Source organism: Phaenicophaeus curvirostris, chromosome 16 (assembly GCF_032191515.1).
Source record: "Phaenicophaeus curvirostris isolate KB17595 chromosome 16, BPBGC_Pcur_1.0, whole genome shotgun sequence".
Taxonomy (NCBI): Eukaryota; Metazoa; Chordata; class Aves; order Cuculiformes; family Cuculidae; genus Phaenicophaeus; species Phaenicophaeus curvirostris.
The window spans coordinates 4268759-4288965 of NC_091407.1; the positions used below are offsets into that span (position 1 = coordinate 4268759).

The window sequence follows — 20207 nt, forward strand, 5'->3', positions numbered from 1 at the left end:
TGTGCAGCAATGGGAAAACACTCTTGCTGTATAATGCGAATACTACAACAGATACACTCGGCTGGTCTCACGCCTCAGGGAACATTGCGCAGCAGTGACTTAGCTCCCATGATGCTGTCAATAGAAGTGGTTCAGTATCTCCACAGCTTTTGTGCAAGAGAGTGCAAATTGGGAAGCTGGGAGGCACCTCGCCCAAAGGGATACGCTGAAAGCTGCAAAATGCTCTTTGTAACCTCTCCCAGAGTTTACGCCTCCAACAGCAACTCCTGAAGCAGACAGAACTCCAGCTGCATGGCTTTCCCTGCTCACAACAAGTAATTTCCAGCAGCTCACACATTCTCACCCTCTCCTCATCATTATAAACCCAGGTTCTTTCAGTAATAATTTCAAAAAAAAATTATACTCCAAGAGCAGCCCACGCTTAGGACAATCCAGTGCAAGGTCAGTAACTGCAGCTTCTGATGCAGTGGTTACCTATAGAAAGCAGAACAACTCCAGCATCAGAAACAACAACCCAAGGATGGTGAGGAGTCCAGCATCTCCCTTTGGTGCAATAGAAGCTGAGCAGGGAACTTGACCATGCTCACTATCACACAGTAGAAGCAACCCTGCCATTAGAAGCTACTTTTGAGTCTGGCATTAAACCCTAATTTCACCAGCACAGCTTGTATGAATTTAAACAAGAGCAGGAGTTTGTCCTTGTATCTCTGGGATCCGAGGTCATCGGAGGGCAGCGCCCATCCCGAGGTCCCAAAGCCATTCAGCCTCTCTACCATTTCCAGTCGACTTCAGCCCTGATCTCCATTTAAGTACGCCTTCACAGGCCTTTTAAACATTTGTTGCTGTGTTTTATTTGAAGGGTATTTTTCCTGAAGTGAATATGTATGTAAATGACTCAGGGTGGACGTCCCGTGCCGAATATATCTAACTCCCCCTTTGATCTCAATAGGACTTCTGTGAAAGGACTATGGCAACAGCGTTATGGTATTTTATTGCATTTCTGGTGATGGGATAACACAGCAAATATATCTTTCTAACAAACATGAACAGTGCAACTGCATCATTCCTAAACTGTGGAGATGCGCAGCTTTTGGGATCAACTCCAAAGGCTTTAGCAGCCCACCTAAAGTCTGGCAGCCTGCTGGTTACAGGGAATGTGTCATTTTTTTGGCAATTAGAACAGAAGGGTCTTTGTAATCATCAAGACAAAAACCTGAGAGCAAAGAAAAAAAAAAACCCTCAAGAAAAAAAATACATTTCCAACAGAAGAAAGGGAAATTCATTCCCCAAATGGAATAGGGCAGAGCTGCACTGAGGAGGCGGCAGGTCCAGAGGCTGACAAAGCGCCGCCAACACCGAAAGCTCCAAATCTCATTTTAGGTACCTGCTTCCTTGCCTGGCCACCCACATGAGAACAAGAGCTCTGTGTCAAGGGGCCAGCAAGAAAGGTTTCAGAAGAAGCCAGTGGAGCAGTTTTATCTTGGTCCCACATACTCAAAGCCTTTTGCTCACGGCAATAAACACCACAGGAAAAGCTGTTCCAGCAGTTTAATATCAAACTGTGGCCGTGTGGCTCCTTTGTGCTCTATGGAAAAGCACTGGCCAGCCAAATTTACAGTCTCCAAGAGCCCTAGCTGGGGGAGCTTTCCTAGGACTGCAGTGCACACACCAGTGACACTGCATGGCCGCTATGGTTTTTTGTAGACATACTACAGTCAAGAAGCTTCAGCCAGACGTGAAAGTGGCCTAAAAGATATCAAACACCAACTGCTATGACCCTCCTGACTGCATCCTTGTGAGCCATCACCGAGTCCCACAAAGCCAAAAGAAATGAATGTCATCCAGGAACACTATTTCCAAAACCCAAATTTGCAGCTACTGGCCTGGAATTTGTCAGAGGCTTTTCCAGCAAAAACCAATCTGCTTTCCACAGGCAGCTCTGTGGACACAGCCATGCCAAGTTTCTGTCAAAGAACTATTTTAATGAAATTTTAAGTCCGAGTCCAAATTTTGCTCAGACTGCAAGGAGAGCCACTGCAGCGCAGACAAAAAGCCCATCTAGTTTCACACCCTGCCTCCTCATCTTTTCCTTTCTGGTAAATCCTAGTTGTGAGAACTTGCTTTTAATGGCTTTGTAGAGGCACAAGACAGCTAAGGAGCTCCTTCCAGGCGCTCTGTACATCACCTCAGCTTGCAGAGCCCTGGGAGCAGAGCGCCATCCATACCCCCAAGGCCAATGGTCAACAGCAAGTCTCTGGAGGAGAAGAAAAAGACAGAGGATTTGACTATCAAGGCATAAAAAAGATGGCATTATGGATTTGAAGAAGTTGAAGCTGAACCTGAATATGCAAAATCACTCAACTAAAACACTAACTTGTTCCTTTTTTACTTGGTTGTTTTACATTCGCAGTCTGGTATACCACAATGCTATTTTTCAGAATGCTTAAACACGGATTAGAAGCATGTAGGAAACAGCCTGTGTCGATACTATCTTAATCTTGTAGCAATTGCTTTTGGAAATTAAAGGAATCAATATGAATTAAGGGGCTTATGAGCTAACAACAAAGAGAAAACTAATGACAAGAGGAGAAGACCCCATGGCTGCTCTGAGAGGCCACGCTGCAGCACAAGCAACTTTACACCCAAGAAATCTGGCACTTTCAAAAGCCATGGATGTAAAATCTGAAGACCCTTAATTAATAAGTGAGCAAAATACTCAACTTTACCCATCTGGGCATTAAGCATTAAAGAAATTCATATATAAGGCATCAGCAAAAGGAGAAGACAGAGGAAAAGAAGACCAGGTGAAAAGTTGCATCTTTGATTATTATTAGTCCCCATGGCGGGGGGGCAGATTGACCTCCAGACACTAGATTGAGGTGGTAGGCTTGGTAGCTTCTCTACCAGTTGAACCAATCTTTATATGATAAATTAAGAAAAAAAAAAATCCAGAGATTTACTAGGCAATTTTCTCTCTGCACACTTTAATCATACCATAATACAATGAGCCACTTCTGCTAATAACTGTTGTTCTTCAGATAACTATATAGATGAATCCTCAAGGTGTGAGCCTTGCTGGGATACACACTTTCTCTGAATGATGTCTTATATTGTTCCAGATAAGACAACCCATCAGTTCAACTCATGCCATTTTATTCTGCCCCATTTTTCCTAGAAAGGTACTCAAACGTACTGGCAGGCAGTATATTTAAGCGTTCTGCATAAGGAGCAGATGTAGCTCCCACTTATCAAAGCAGGGAGAAAGGAGTGGAGCAATGTGGAGCAAAAAGAGCTCACACAGCTCTGCAGAACGGTACTCTGTGTTCCCAAGTCAAGCAAAAAGGCAGCAGAAGCCACCATCAAGCAATGGGCAGGGACATGGATGTACTTGCAGTACTGCAAAAGCCCAGTAACAGCTTGTCTCCATCTTCTACCAGTTTTCAGCCCAGCATATGGCTAAACAAGGCCTTTATCCTTTGCTTTTACTCAAAAGTGATGCTACCCCTGTTGCTCACTATGACTCAAAACTCATCCCTGTGCTTGCAGCCCTGGAGAAAGGTCATTTTCTAGCTCTCAGTCTGCTGTCATGGTGTACAAAGCTGGCCCGTGACCTCTTGTGACCATCAAGAGATGGGTTTTGTGGTTTCAGTTCCTCACCCACGGTTCTTTGTGCCAATGGTGCGGTGGAGTAGGAACATCCCAGAGCCTGGGATTCATTTCAGCCTCTGGGACTCCCCAGTGGTACAGAAGTTGGCTGCTCTGCTCACTGTTCCTGATGCATGGGCCAAGCTGCTGGCAGACACAAGATGAGAGGAGAAGATAGAAGGGGATTTTTTTTGTTGTTTGGTGGTTTTTTTTTTTCTCCCATGCACAGCTGCTAAATTTTCCCCGGGCAATTCCAGAGAACCCCTCCAACTTCTCTAACTTTTGCCAAGTCTCTGTCAGAGGCAGAACGTCATGATGGGGCTTCTGGAGGATGCAGAAGCCAGATGCACCACGCAAACACCACGTATTTCCAAAGGAGGCAAACACAACATAGGGGGTAAAAAGAAAAAAGGACAAGCTGGCACTGGCGCGCTTCTCCCCTTTTGCTCTGAACTTTGCAGAGGGATTCCAGAAGTAGTATTAAAAAAATAAGAAGCTTCAAAAGAACAAACAGCCTGTTCTTATTAGAGTTCGTACATTAGCATCCTGCCACACCGAGTCTGCGGGCAGCTCCCACAAAGCCTGCCCAGCTGCTGCAGCTGCCCAACATGGGTTGTCGTAAATAGAAGCATAAAAACCTCTTGATGCTGTAGAACGTGGGTCTGCACACAACAGCACGGTGCCAGCGTTGGATGGAGATGCTTGTCTGTGGAGATACCACCCAGAAATGTGAGCTGAGAACATGCTGCTGCAGTGCCTGGATTGCAGCGAGGTGGGGAGAAAGCTAAATAAGTACAGCTTCAAAAAGCAGCACTGCTCTGCTCTTGCTTAGCTTACATCTGTCAAAAGGCACAGAGAGCCTCTAACTAGAGAAAGAAAAATACAACCTGGCACATCATCCTTGAGACATTCCCAACACACGACGTACCCACAGCTGTTTATACTGTAGGAGCGTCAGGAGATCGGTTACTGCAAGAGGTTGCATCTATCACAACGCACCCTGCTGCCACAGCAGAGTCCCAGCAGCACTGCCCCAGAGAACACTTACACGAGCAGAGCTCCAGGCTCAGTTCAGAAACCAGGGCACCCAGGCTAAAAATTGTGCCAGAGAAAAATAGGCACAAGTTAAATAGCAGCACAAAAGGGCCAGGAATTGGTCTTCCAGCTACCTGTAGGAAAAATAGCCTTGCCTCATCCTCCCAATTGATTGATCGATTGATAAGTAACTAAAAAGAAACAACAAAAATACCCTTAACCCTCCCAGTTTTCTTTATCATAGGTTATAAAGCCCAGCCACGCGCCTCTCCATTGAGCTGTGGCTAGAGCTGCTGCTCCATTGCTGCCAGCCAAGCGCCGGCACGGTCCCTCTGTGCTCACAGGCAGCTTTGACAGGGCTGTGGTTGGAGCTCAGCCACCGCTCGGCATCGCTCCCCGGAGTGCAACTGCACCGCAGGATGCAGGAAGAAAAACACTGTAGCGGCAATGACTGAGCTGCATTATCAAAGGAAGCCAAACCAAGCAAGCTCAGAAAAAGCCACAGACATTTCTGCCAGTCTGACAACAGAAGGTGTGAAAATGCTTGTGGTCTTTAAGCTGCCTGAGCCACAGGGCAAGTTTTGGCTGTCCCTCCGGCTGACCCATGCAAGGAGAGCTGGGCACGATTTGCACACAGATCTCAGGACCTTGTCCTCTCCTCAACCTGCGAGATCGCTCTGGCTGGGAGCGCCTTCCCAGCAGCTTCTCCATGAGCTCCCTCCCACAAAGGCAGAGACGTTCCAGCAGTGAGGAAGTTAAGGGTCTGGGGCTCTTCTTCCTTCAGAAAAATAGTCCTAGCAAGATAATCACAACGCACCCGGCATGTCCCTCCACAGTACGTGGTGGCTTTGCCAGTCCTCAAATCATTTCTGGTCTTGTAGGAACAGTGGAAGTTTTTGCTAGACACCATTTGAGATCAAAACCAAGATCTGGGAACAGTGCAGAAATGGATGGGGGTTTTATTGTCAGGCAGTGCTGCTCAAACCCAGGCCTTCCCAGATTTAGCATCTGAGCATCATCAAATAGTGGGTAAGGAAGGCAACACCAAGACACCTCACAGATCTTTAACCTTTTCTATAAAAGGCTTTTGCATAATATAGGAAGACAATTACTATTCCTAACAGATATTACAATAAGATTAAATATAAACATAAAGTCATTTCAAGTATGAGCATGGTAATCATGAACCATTTGGCCCCCCTTTCAGTATTATTTCAGATTTGGTGAACACAGCAGAGCCTTCCTACTCAAAGGCAAGTGTCTCACACAGAGAGCCCTACAAACCTTTCCAGGACTTCTGTTTTGGACACCCCTTACAATGCCTGAATACATCATCCGCCTACTCAGAGCCTCACGTCCTGTTGTCACAGCACTACCGTGCCGCAGAACCACACTTCCCTCTTCAACTAGTGACACCCAAGTAGCACTGCAGCATTAGGAAAGACCTCAGTGACCTGTACTCACCAGTTTGCTAGTGCTAACTGACTCTGGAAGTTGTGTGCTCCAAGAAAGACCCTCTGTGAAGACCAGCTCTACAAAGATACACCACACCCTGGGTACTCCGCATGACTAGATCCAGAAAACCATTTTCATTTAATCTTCTTGCTCCCTGGATGGTACAGCATGTTCTAGCTGCTCAGCCCTCTTGCTCTACGTAGCGTACCCCAGCTTACTAGAAGGGCTTACTCTATGCTGTATGGGAGACGCTATCTTTTCATTCATCTTCACAGAGGATGTTATTTGTCACTGAGGGAGAAAAGGAAAATACACCACCCTGGCACTAAAACCCAATATTTTTGTATTACAAGTAACCTAGCATCTCATATAGCAGATAAGCAAGCTTTGTTTTGATGTAGGAGGACTACCTGAAAAGGCAGAGGAAATCAATGGATAGAAATTGGCATTTTGTAGCTTGAGAAACTTGGAAGAGTCAGGGGAACAGACAAACTATTGACTTCCCTGAATCATCTCAACTGTACTTATTTAATAAGATCCCACATGCAGCATAAACTCTACCACATGCGTGCAGAAGAACAAGGATTTTCAGAGCCTTTTATAAATGAAACCTCCTTTGTGGCTAAAAAAAATAATACATGTATCACGCTGAAACTAAGATATTACAGAGGCTGCAGCTGCACAAACAAATAAATGCTGTTTACCAGCAAAGGTATTTACTTACTGACAGTCAAGAAATGTTGGCTTGTAATAAAACGGTGGCATTTTAGATTCATATTTTGCTTTTGCTACATTGTTTCCATTTGCGGCCATAAACTGTGAAAAGAAGAGAAAAAAATAAAGAATTTTAAAACGTTAGCGGTATTTTCCCTTGTCATTTTTTGTTTCTGGAGAGTAATAACATCATCGGGGATGGGTTCCTCCAGCACTGTGCACAGAAAGGATGCTGTAAACGCTGTGCCTGCAAACCAGGGCTCAGAAATTAGCATTGATTATTATCACCAGAGCTCCCTCTGCTTAATACAATGCTGGGGACAGGTCTGTGTCCTAGCCACACATGCACAATCCCTACTGGTCCCCACGGGAGCAGAAGGCAGCACATGGTGGCATTTCCCAGTCAAAGGAATGGGAACTAGATGGCTTCCAGAGAATCCAGCACAGAAATTTGGCAACGGGGCAAAACCCAACACTAACTTTAAGTCTCCATGTGTTACAGCTCCAGCAAGGTAACAGTCTCCAACAATCTGCCCTTTGTTTTGGATCACATAATTTGTTCCGAAAGGATAATTTTGTTTTTGCAAAGCCATGGCAGCAACCTCAGAAAGGAACTTGCATAAATGAATAAACAAATAAATTCTATCTGTCCTGACAGACTCCTCTCCTTCTGAACTTTTACAAGACTGGTTAGTTGACAACACTGCAAACAAAGCCACATATTTCCCTATTTGTAAATTTTATTTAATGAAAATCACTTTATAAGTGTAAAAAACCCACCCTTTTCCAGGCAGCCATGCTAAAATATATTTTGTCTTGTATCAAATGCCAAGTCAACAAGCCTAACAAGCAGCTCAGCTTTTTCTTCCCACCCCTACTCCCCCAAAGAAGACTTGTTCATTATTTTCATGGTTTTGAGCTTCTTGAGTTTACATATTCAATTTACCCTCAAAAAACAATAGGGAAGGGAAAGCCCACACAACACAAAGGCTTGTTTTCCTCATAAAACACATGACTCCCTGAGCTGCGGCTTTCAGAAAAACCTCAAATCTACAACATGTAAGATAAAGATCAATGACCGGTAGCATTCTTCATGCCTTTACAGACACCAAGACTAAAAGCAGATGGGTTTCCTGGGTAGGTTTGCATTTAGCTTTGCTGGTAAAATGCAGTGACCCGAGCTCACTGGCACCTCAAGTCTCAGATGCACATACCTCCACTTGAGCATCATCCCAGTCATCCAGACGGACTGACTTCACTTTGCTGACCTGGGGAATATTGCGATGGATTCCTGAACAGTTCAAGCAGATGAAGATCCCCAGGCTGTGGGATGCCCAGTCTGGATCTGAAAACAAGCAAGAAAGAGAATTGCACTTGACTGGTCTGTCAGATTCAGTGCGGCAAGAAGGAGAGATGGGGTAGGATGGGGCATTGCAGGGGAATCCAGGAGTCACCATGTCCGAGTTCCCTGATTTGAAAGGCATCAAATAAATACACAAGCAAAATACAGATGTGTTCATTTATATTGATAGTGATATCAATTACACTAAGATTTGCAATCTCAAGCGCAGCAGTTATTCACAAAACCCCAATATACATACAGTTGCATACGCCCAAGACCTCCAAAGCTCCCTCTGTGCTCACACAAAGAGAAGAGATGAATACCCAGCTTTCATCAGCAAATCCTACCCAAGCACTAGGTAGAACAGAAATCGCATAATTAAAACAAACATGCTGCTCCCTTGCCTCTTTCTTTTTGCCCCCACCGCAGCGGGAGTGCTCCCAGAGAGACTTTCCTCCCGCAATTCTGGCTACCCAGCAGCGCAACCCTCTGTGCCAGGAGGTTTCCAGCCCTTGTTTTAATGGAAAAATGCTGCCAGTGGCAGCTCTGTACTTTCTCTGAGCAAAACCACACGCTGTTTACAGCCCAGGGCTGACGTCTCCCACAAAGCACTTAAAACAAGTCCTTTGCCTCCAAATTCCTCCTTGAGAGAAGCACTGCCTGAAGTGTGGAGAAAGGGAGAGGAATCGGAGGAGGGCAGGGAGCGGGGGCAGGACACATCCACCAGTGTCCCTGGCACTGCCTCGCTAATAAAGCCAAGACAGGGATCTTTGTTTGAACTCTGACTAGCAAATGTCAGCGCCTGCTCTTCCAGCTGTGCCCCAGCACAAAAAGCCTCCTTGCAAGCCACCAAGTCAGCAACTAAATCCTCCACCTTCTCCCAACAGAGGTCCCCTCACCCCGTCCTCCCCCAAACCCACACGGGTAGGAGCCTCTGGTCACCCCATCGCATCGGACCGTTGAGAGGTTAAGGGCAGGTCTTTTCCCTTCTCACCAATCATCCTAATTTGTTTATTCCCCCACAGTAATTACACTAAATGCTCACTCCTCGCAGCACAGCAATTATTTATAAAAAGCAAGGGAATGTGCTTTCTCCTCCTTATAAATATTTGATGGCCTGGCTATGTCGGTGCAGCAAGCGCTGGCTGGTGTGGGGCAACGCGACTTCTCTGCACGGGGCATTGAGTTCTGCTACCAGGCCCTGCCCACGGGGACGGCCACCAAGCTCCCCCAGCACACCCTACAGAAGATGAATTTGGTTGCTTTCAGCTGTAATCTCGTGAGCAAAACAAGCAGCCTCATTAGATGCAGGTGCCCACCCAGGAGAGGGGAGAAATTCATAGAATCATAGAATAACCAGGTTGGAAGAGACCCACTGGATCATTGAGTCCAACCATTCCTATCAAACACTAACCCATGTCCCTCAGCACCTCGTCCACCCGTGCCTTAAACACCTCCAGGGAAGGGGACTCAACCCCCTCCCTGGGCAGCCTCTGCCACTGCCCAATGACCCTTTCTGTGAAGAATTTTTTCCTAATGTCCAGCCTAAACCTCCCCTGGTGGAGCTTGAGGCCATTCCCTCTCATCCTGTCCCCTGTCACTTGGGAGAAGAGCCCGGCTCCCTCCTCTCCACAACCTCCTTTCAGGTAGTTGGAGAGAGCAATGAGGTCTCCCCTCAGCCTCCTCTTCTCCAGGCTAAACACCCCCAGCTCTCTCAGCCGTTCCTCATAAGGCCTGTTCTCCAGCCCCCTCACCAGCTTCGTTGCTCTTCTCTGGACTCGCTCCAGAGCCTCAACATCCTTCTTATGGTGAGGGGCCCAGAACTGAACACAGGATTCGAGGAGCGGTCTCACCAGTGCCGAGTACAGAGGGAGAAGAACCTCCCTGGCCCTGCTGGCCACGCCGTTTCTGATACAAGCCAAGATGCCGTTGGCCTTCTTGGCCACCTGGGCACACTGCTGGCTCATGTTCAGTCGGTTGTCAACCAACACCCCCAGGTCCCTCTCCTCCAGGCAGCTTTCTAGACAGACTTCTCCTAGTCTGTAGCACTGCATAGGATTGTTGTGCCCCAAGTGCAGGACCCAGCATTTGGCCTTGTTAAACCTCAAAATTCAAGTTGTTACAAGTCTCATCAGCTGCAGCTCCCTTGGCACAGGGCTGGGACCCAACTAACTGAGTTAGTCCCATCCAAAGCATTGCTACGTAGCAAAATCCTCCAGAAAAAAACTCATCTGCCAGAGGAATTACCTCTGAAATGTCAACGTTACAATAATTTATTAGAGATTTCTCATGGCTCTTGCTCTCCTGATTGAAGATACCTGACTGAGAAAGTAAGCCAGCACAGGCCCTTCCTGGACTTCAGTTGAAAGCCTAAACCAATTTCTAAGCATTGTCTGAACAAGCCGGAGGGTTACAGACCCACACAAACCCTTGGGCTGATGCCTCCCTGCGACCCTTCCCACAGGAAGGAGAAGGGTGGAGGATTCTCTAATTCCATCTCTTTTCCAGAGCCCTTTGTAAGGCTCAGGCTGTCGGTGCCTATGGCACCTCCCCAAGCACATCACAGTCTCTCTATCTCTGTTTCTGCTCTCCAGCACGAACACTGCGGAAAATTCTCAGCTCAGGAACGTGGTAGATAATGCCAGCGATTTCCAGCCTTGGCGCAACCACATAGTCCAGCCCTTCAAATGACCGCATCAACACAGGCTTCAAGATAAGACATCTTATCAAGCACATGAATAAATTCACATAAGCATCTTCATAGGAAACGAGTGAGTAGTGGGGCAACACCTTTAGTTTAGTGAGCCCCAAACCCCACACTGAGCTGAGGTCTCCAGAGCCAGCTGAAGTCCACACTGCTGGAACACTGTCTCCATGCTGGACATGATTTGGACGTTCAGTAATTTTATTCAAGCCATTTTATCCGAGTGAGGCCCAAAGAAGTACACCAAAATGACAATACATCATAATCACAGAATCACAGAATCACAGAATAACCAGGTTGGAAGAGACCCACCGGATCACCGAGTCCAACCGTTCCTACCAAACACTAAACCATATCCCTCAGCACCTCGTCCACCCGTGCCTTAAACACCTCCAGGGAAGGTGACTCAACCACCTCCCTGGGCAGCCTGTTCCAGTGCCCAATGACCCTTTCTGTAAAGAATTTTTTCCTAACGTCTAGCCTAAACCTCCCCTGTCGGAGCTTGAGGCCATTCCCTCTTGTCCTGTCCCCTGTCACTTGGGAGAAGAGGCCAGCACCCTCCTCTCTACAACGTCCTTTCAGGTAGTTGTAGAGACCAATGAGGTCACCCCTCAGCCTCCTCTTCTCCAGGCTAAACAACCCCAGCTCTCTCAGCCGCTCCTCATAAGGCCTGTTCTCCAGCCCTTTCACCAGCTTTGTTGCTCTTCTCTGTACTCTCTCCAGAGCCTCAACATCCTTCTTGTGGTGAGGGGCCCAGAACTGAACACAGTATTCGAGGAGCGGTCTCACCAGTGCCGAGTACAGAGGGAGGATAACCTCCCTGGACCTGCTGGTCACGCCGTTTCTGATACAAGCCAAGATGCCATTGGCCTTCTTGGCCACCTGGGCACACTGCTGGCTCATATTCAGTCGGCTGTCAACCAACACCCCCAGGTCCCTCTCCTCCAGGCAGCTTTCTAGACAGACTTCTCCCAGTCTGTAGCACTGCATAGGGTTGTTGTGCCCCAAGTGCAGGACCCGGCATTTGGCCTTGTTAAACCTCATGCCATTGGACTCTGCCCAGCGGTCCAGCCTGTTCAGATCCCTTTGGAGCCTCCCGACCCTCCAGCAGATCGACACTTCCACCCAGCTTAGTGTCATCCGCAAACTTGCTAAGGGTGCATTCGATGCCTTCATCCAGGTCATTGATGAAGACATTGAACAGGGCTGGACCCAGCACTGAGCCCTGGGGAACCCCACTTGTCACTGGCCTCCAGCTGGATTTCACACCATTTACCACCACTCTCTGGGCCCGGCCATCCAACCAGTTTTCCACCCAGGAGAGTGTGCGCCTGTCCAGCCCAGAGGCTGGATCTTTTTTTGGGCGCTGCCCCAAAAAAGTTATTTTTTTCTAAGCTTCTGGAGTTGCAAGCAAACAGCAGTGAAGCCTAATGAAAACCCTCCAGTATGCCTAAGTTCCACACAAATTACTTTATTCCATTAATTCAAGCCAAAAGGAATAAAGACTAACAAGGAGCAAGGGGAATATTAAATCAAATACACTGTTGTAAGTGCAGAAAGTCTCTTACCCTGCAGCACCATTACTCCAGAACAATCCATGCCAGCCCTACCAGACTTTCACTGCCCAATGTGGTAGAGATTTCTGGTCAATTATAAAGAAGTTATAATCAATTTCAAAATAAAAACCTGATGCAACTTTATTTAAAAAATATAAATATGCAGACAAAGCTAAACTAAACTCAGAAGAAGGACACTGGGGTAATATTTTCCCATCTCGTTAATCTGAGAGGGAAGACACAGCCAGAAAAAATCAGAGAAGAATCCAAAGCAAACCTAAAACACTTGGGCAGCGCAACTAAATTCAGAAATTAGCTTCCCCTCCAGCCCCTTGTGCCACCACAAGCCCCAGGAAAACCCAGCACAGAGAACAATCAACTCTGCAGTTTGAACCCAGCATAAGAACAGCCTACAGAGGGAAAAACAAAGGCTGGACCCAGAAAAATAATAAAGGAGAAAGACAAACAGAAGACATAAGACATTTCATAGAAACCAAAAGGACAGGAGAGAAGATTGGAGGTGGGATGGCAGCGGAATTTTTTTAAAATAAATAATCGATATTTCTCACATCCAGAACATAAACACAGGATTCTAGTCTGAAAAGCCCTAAATGCCATCTACCCAAGTAAAATCATATCAAGTAAATCAATACTAGGCTCAGTGTCCCAAAACTTAGTCAGATTAACCACAGTTACCACAGTTTATAGCTGACCAAGACAAATATCTGCAAGAATGTGGCCAATGCACAGCGATGCCCCATTAACACATTCTTCAGCACACAAGTGATGGCCTGACCCTTAATTAGCTGCCTGGCTGCATCCAAGCTAAATCAGCTGGGTGGAAGCCAGTGTTTTGTCGGGATGGAGATTCAACAGATTTTTCTGATCTCAATCCCCCTTTTGAGGTGATAAAGAATAATTAGAGGGGAGAGGAGGACCCCTTGAGGTAGGCAAAACCTTTATTTACCCTGCACTAGAAAGGTAACTTATGTTCAAGGATACAGCATATAATCACAGGGATTTCAGTGCAATCAACACAAGCAAAAAGCCTTTTCTGTTTGCCACTCAGCTGCCGCTGATTTCCTAAATGCCCCAGCCAGGAGAACCTCATGTGCAGCCCTGAAGTTCTGACGCTGTTTACTTTGGGGAAAGATTCAGAGATTATTAAACAGACCCTGGTCATGCGTGTTTAAAAATAACAATAAAAGACGTTAAAACTGAAGCCAAGCAGCCTCCCACCAACACTCCTCTCTAAGTAGGAAAATTTTTCAGTGAAGGCACTAAACTTGCCAAGGTCTTGTTATTCAGCTGGCAGGTTTCAGCAGCCCCTCTGCCTCCTGCCCACGGCTACGCCGCAACCAGGCACTGAGACTGGACAGAAAATACAGCCACATGAAACACTCTTTGTTTCAAAAAATCCTTTTCCCTGCAGAAAGCGTCATCATCGAGCTAAACACAACTGCTATGGGATTATTTTTTTCCCTTCTTACCCCTCCATCCTGATTACGCCCAGAGAGAAGGGTTGGTGAATTTCTAGGGGAGGGAAAAAAGAAACCAACAATATTTAAGCGAGGGGACAATGGAGGCGCGGGAACATGTTTCCACTTTTAGCACGAAAATGAAAAGCCCGTTTCACGCCATTAGAGCAGCGAAGCTCTGGAACAGCTTTCCAGTAGGAGGTAGTGGGGGCAAGAGAGAGAACACAGCCCCACGGCTCCACGGAAGGAACGGGGAGATGGCACTGTGGATGACAGCACGAGGCAGGACCCGATGACTCAGTCTGTCTTCCCAATCTGTGTTTTCAGGACCAGCAGTTGGATAAGGGAAGGAAAGAGTTGAGATCAAATCCTTCCAGTGCCCTCCTTAATCCTGAACAAACCAAGCAATCCCCAGCACTCATGTGTTTCTCTCTAATCACCACCCTCGCTTCATGAAATCAAGGGAATGGAAGAGCTTCACTCGCTTTAGAAATAAGAAGATGCTGGGCCTGCAGGAAAGATGCTTACAACCACCTCAGCCACACACCCTCAGGCTTTTATACGTACTGTTACACCAAAACACCAAATGTGTTTGGCTTTGCAGCACAAAGCTCTGATACCAGGTTCCCCTCCATCATGCACCTTCTGCTCTTCCTCTTTCCCACATCCCACATCCCCTCCAAGTCTTGGGCACAGAGGCTGACGTTACCCAGGGTCCGTGTCCCAATAATCCACCCAAATAAGAAAGAGAAAATTGATAAAAACAATCCACGTAAACTGCTGCTAGAAGGTTTAAACTGCAGGATGACTTTGATGGGATTTCCATTTCTATCTTCAGAGCCCCACTGTCCTCCTACAATGTAAAATTATTCTCGCTTTCTGGAAACACAAGGCTAAGTCATAGAAAAATGGACTAAAGAGAGAAATACTCAAGGTCTTGTTATGCCCTGAGATAACCATCCGTCTCATGATGTGAGGAAAGATTGCCTGAGACAAAGAATCATTTAGGAGAGGAAAAAAAAAAAAAGCTGAACTGCCACATTAGTCTTGAAGAAAAAAAGATTATTCTAATGCATTGAGAGCCATTACACACCAGCGATTCAGTGAGATTACTCAGTTTGCACTTAAAACTGCATTTACCATGCTGTCTTGGCAGTGAAAACACATCTTTAAACTCAAAACAAACACACTGCAAACCAGAGTCTAGGATCCTGACTCCAAGTGTGTAATGACAGGGGACCTGATGCCCCAGATAATGATTTTATTGAGGCGGCTCCCACCCCACAAACAGTCTCAAAGATGTAGCGAATGCAATCTCATTATTCCTTACAGACAGATGACAGTTTCGCAATTGAAACATTTTTTAATTCAAAACAACCATTCATTGAAATTAAGGTCTTGTAAAGACACAATTAATAAAAATCCAACTAGAAGCTTCAAACAAACCCATAAAACCTACAAGTGAAAAATGTAACCTTGCAGCTTTTTTTCCAGTCTACTCCAGCATCCTTTCTGCATTCCCAGCTGTCATGGCCAGGGCCACCATAAGCCTGTTCTCCCTACCTGAGGCATGTCCTCAAAATCTGGAAGGATTTTGTGGGAGCTCTGCTTTTGCACGAGACTTTTCTGCCAGACATAAACGCCAGTCCTGGGAAGACACAGATCTGGCCTTCCTGAGCATCACATTCAATGCCAAGTTCCACCCAGGTGCAAGCGCACCAACCAGAACACACATCCTGAATACAGCAGCCTTGAATGTAGGACTTGGCCACTTAAATAATCCTCAGTCGTGATTAAGTGGCAAGTTCTGGCCCAGACCCAGGCCATCAGCAGGAGATGTGATGACCCTGCAGGGGATGAAGTTAGTTACACAGCCTAGGAGGAAAAACACTGCTGCTCTGATATTCCCTATCCAGCCTGGGATTTGATTTTTTTTTTGCACGGTCATAGCTTAGCCACGACGATGCCAAGCTGTGAGCCCTTTTGCGTCAGGAACCTAGGCTGTTGTTACATGAGCAAATAATACCTGGGACTCAAACACCAGAGCTATGACTACTGAGCCTCACCCAAATGCCAGAACAGTAACAAAAGAAAACAACGTTTATTGACAGCAGGGAAGGAAAAAAAACCCCAAACTTACAGCTGATTTCTTGAATGAATATTTCCAAGAGCAAAAGAAAACCCAGCTGGCTTCCAAATACACAAATTAAAGTGACCAACAGAGAATTTTCCCCCATACTATCCTTTGTTATCAGTATCCCGGAGCTAACTGGCTACCTCTTATCATAGATCCTGAATTAAATGGGAAAGGAACACACCCACCTGAGAAGCAGTAATAATAAATCAGGGGTCTTGACCTTTTACTTACCCCCAGCTGTACCTGATCAGCTACATGATGGGAAAGCACAAGTACGTCCTGCTTTCCTCCTTTTCTCTTCATTCCCCGCCCTTTTCTTTCATTTGCACTTTATTGTCTTTGCTTTGGTGCTTTTCCACCCAGTTCCAGCTATCACCTTTATCTTTCTATGCATCTCACTTCTCAGCAAAAAACATACCTGTACCCCAGTCTGGAAGCATCCTGGACAACTAACCCATATTTTGCCTTATCTAGAAATACCTGGCCTGCCACACCTGCCCAGGATGAATAACAGAATTCAGCCTGACTATTTTGTATATCTACAAACACAAGTTATACATCTTAACTTATGTTAAGTAGCCCAGAGCATCTCAAGTTTATTGTCACTCCCAGGCAGATGAGCTCATTACAGCACCATCAGTAGCTCTGTTTTGTGAAAGAAAATGAAGCAAAGCGATCGCTAAAGAAATTGGGTTGATGAACCAGTCCCAGGGAAGTAATGCCATGACAGTTCAGAAGAGAGGCTGAATGGTATTAATACAGCACATCTTGTAGTACAAAAGACTCTGGCCCAAATTCTCCTCTCTGAGTTTCAGATTCACCAAGACATCTCTACATGTAAATGTCACCAGAAGCAAAATATGGGTTTGCTGTTGTACAAGCCCATTTACAGCCTTAACAACAACCCTTTTTCCCTGGTATGAGCTATTTTACTGACCTACAGCTTCATCGCCATACTGCTGATGCTGAGAAACTTCCCTTTCTGCAGAGGGGATTTATATTACAGATAGAACAAGGGAGAACTAACCCACTGATCTAAACGGGCCGGGCTTGTAAAGTCTTCTCTGGAAAGGAATAATTCGGTGAGCCCAAGCTGTGCTCAGCAAGATACCTAAAAGGTGGGTTGGTACCATTACACGGCAACAACAGCCAGCAGATGGGTGGGTGGGAGGCAGCAGGCAGAGCAGCACAGCGCTGCAGAGCGGTTCACACTCTGCAGAAAGTTCTTTGTCCTTTCCAGCCAGGTACCGGGGGACAGAACGCACCTGAAAGTGACCTGCAGTGTCCCGAGATGTAGATTAGGGGCATAAGGCCATTGCTAATGGTACGAGCTGGATAGTGGGATCTAATAAATCTTGCAATCCAGAATAAACTAATAGCCAGAGAAATAAGGTTCAGTTGAAGTGCTGGATTTTCATTAACCTATAGAATGAGAGGCTGAAAAGGGCATCTTTTCCCTCCACCTTTTCAGAGCCATCCTGCCCAAGCTAATATAAATTTTGCTGTTTCTATACGGTGATTTTTTTTAATAAAAAAAAGTTACTTGCTATGCAATTTTCTGTGATCCTTCTCAAAGACAGATCCCACCACACCATACAGACCCCGCACCGCAAGAGTAAAGGCTGAGAACGCTTGCACCCCAACAATTCACCATCCAAAGGGCAAGGAAGACGCCCCTACACAGATTTTCATCCTTCTGCACATGAAGAGGGCTACAGATACCTCAGCCCCGTCCTCTGCCCAGCGCTGAGTGCGCGAGGCTGGTACCCATCGACGCTCAAGGGTCGGTGGGCAGGATGCCCCCGGCAAAGCTTCCCCGCATCTCGGCGGCAGGGCAGGAGCAGCGACAAGAGCCAGCCGGCTGGAGAGGGGACAGGGAGGACGAGCCGCCTCCACAGCGCAGAGAATCCCCGGGCCGGCGGCACCCGGGCTGCACTGCGGGGACCCGCCGGGATGACATCAGCGCTGGGAGGGGGCAGCGGGGACCGCCACAGCGCACCCCCAGCCCTCACCCTACCCCGCAGCATCCCCAACCCTCAGCATCCCCATCCTTCGCCCTGCCCCGCAGCATCCCCAACCCTCAGCATCCCCATCCCTCGCCCTGCCCTATTCCTCACCCTGCCTCTCAGCACCCACGTCCCTCGCCCTGCCCTGCAGCATCTCCATCCCTCAGCATCCCCATCCCTCACCCTGCCCCATCCCTCGCCCTGCTCCATCCTTCATCCTCAGCATCCCCATCCCTCGCCCTGCCCCATCCCTCGCTCTGCCTCTCAATACCCCCATTCCCCAGCACCCCCAACCTTCAGCACCTTCATCCCTCACCCTGCCCTATTCCTCAGCCTGCCTCTCAGCATCTTCATCCCTCGCCCTGCCTCTCAGCATCCCCATCCCTCACCCTTCCCCATCCCTCGCCCTGCTCCATCCTTCATCCTCAGCATCCCCATCCCTCAGCATCCCCATCCCTCAGCACCCTCATCCCTCGCCCTGCCCCATCCCTCACTCTGCCTCTCAGTACCCCCATCCCTTAGCACCCCCAACCTTCAGCACCCTCATCCCTCAGCCTGCCCTGTTCCTCAGCCTGCCCCTCAGCATCCTCATCCCTCCCTCTGCCCCTCAGCACCCCCATCCCTCGCCCTGCCCCGCAGCATCCCCATCCCTCAGCATCCCCATCCCTCACCCTGCCCCATCCCTCGCCCTGCTCCATCCTTCATCCTCAGCATCCCCATCCCTCAGCACCCTCATCCCTCGCCCTGCCCCATCCCTCACCCTGCCCTATTCCTCAGCCTGCCGCTCAGCACCCCCATCCCTCGCCCTGCCCCGCAGCATCTCCATCCTTCAGCATCCCCATCCCTCAGCGCCCCCACCCCTCACTCTGCCCCATCCCTCGCTCTGCCTCTCAGCACCCCCATCCCTCAGCACCCCCATCCCTCACCCTCAGCCCCCTCCGCCCCCTCCCCGTCCCGCAGCCCCCGCGGGGCAGGTGCGGCCGCCGCCCTCCCGCCGCTGCCCTTACCCGGGGCGGCGCAGTCGGCACACGCCGCGTTGCCCGGGCGCTGGAGCAGCTCCAGCAGCGCCTTCCTGCTCCTCTCCTTGGCCATGGGGGCGGCGGGGCTGGGCTGGGCTGGGCTGGGCTCGGCCGCGGCTACCGGCGGCTCATGGCGCGGGGCGGGGGGCGCTGGCGAGGCGGGCGGCGCGCCCGGGCGGCTCCATGCGGCCCCGCTTCGCCCCGCGCCGCCGCCGCCGGGAGGGGACGCCCCCTCGCCGCTCCGGGCACCGAGCCGGGTCCGCCTTCTGCCGGGCCCGGGGGGCCGGCGGCTCCCGGCGCCGCTCGCCCGCGACCTCCAGCGGCAGCCGGGGCGTCCCGTCAGCGCGTGTCCCCGCACCCCCAGCGCGGCCCCATCCCCACGTGTCCCCACCCCCAGGGTGGCCCCGTCTCCAGTTGTCCCCAACACCCACGTGTCCCCATCGCCAGGTGTCATCATCCTCCACGTGTCCCCAGCTCCAGGTGTCCCCACACCCCCAGGGTATCCCCATCTCCAGGTGTCCCCACACCCCCAGGGTGTCCCCATCCCCAGGTGTCCCCATACCCCCAGGGTGCCCCTATCTCCAGTTGTCCCCAACACCCACGTGTCCCCATCACCAGGTGTCATCATCCTCCACGTGTCCCCATCTCCAGGGTGTCCCCATCCCCAGGTGTCCCCACACCCCCAGGGTGCCCCTGTCTCCAGTTGTCCCCAACACCCACATGTCCCCATCACCAGGTGTCATCATCCTCCACGTGTCCCTGATCCCCAGGTGTCCCCACACCCCCAGAGTGTCCCCGTCTCTAGGTGGCCCCAGTCCCACATGTCCCCATCTCCAGGGTGTCCCCATCCCTAGGTGTCCCCGATCCCCAGGTGTCCTCACACCCCCAAGGTGTCCCCACATCCCCAGGGTGTCCCCATCCCCAGGTGTCCCCACCCCCAGGGTGTCCCTATCTCCAGTTGTCGCCAACACCCACATGTCCCTATCGCCAGGTGTCATCATCCTCCACGTGTCCCCATCTCCAGGTGTCCCCACACCCCAAGGTTGTCCCCATCCTCCAGGTGTCCCCGGTCCCACATGTCCCCACACCCCCAGGGTGCTCCCATCTCCAGGTGTC

At 49.0% G+C, this 20207-nt stretch overlaps 1 protein-coding gene across 1 annotated transcript in view; it reads right to left on the minus strand.

Annotated features, from left to right (window-relative positions):
* ADAP1 (ArfGAP with dual PH domains 1) overlaps positions 1–19292 on the minus strand; it is a 55217-nt gene extending 35925 nt beyond the window's left edge. Inside the window, exons 1-3 of the mRNA XM_069870464.1 lie at positions 19080–19292; positions 8064–8194; positions 6860–6951 (exon numbers count right to left, since the gene is read on the minus strand). Coding sequence (XP_069726565.1) covers positions 6860–6951; positions 8064–8194; positions 19080–19164 — 308 coding nt within the window. The 5' untranslated portion in view covers positions 19165–19292. The remainder of the gene's footprint in view (positions 1–6859; positions 6952–8063; positions 8195–19079) is intronic.
* Positions 19293–20207: the final 915 nt, after the last annotated feature.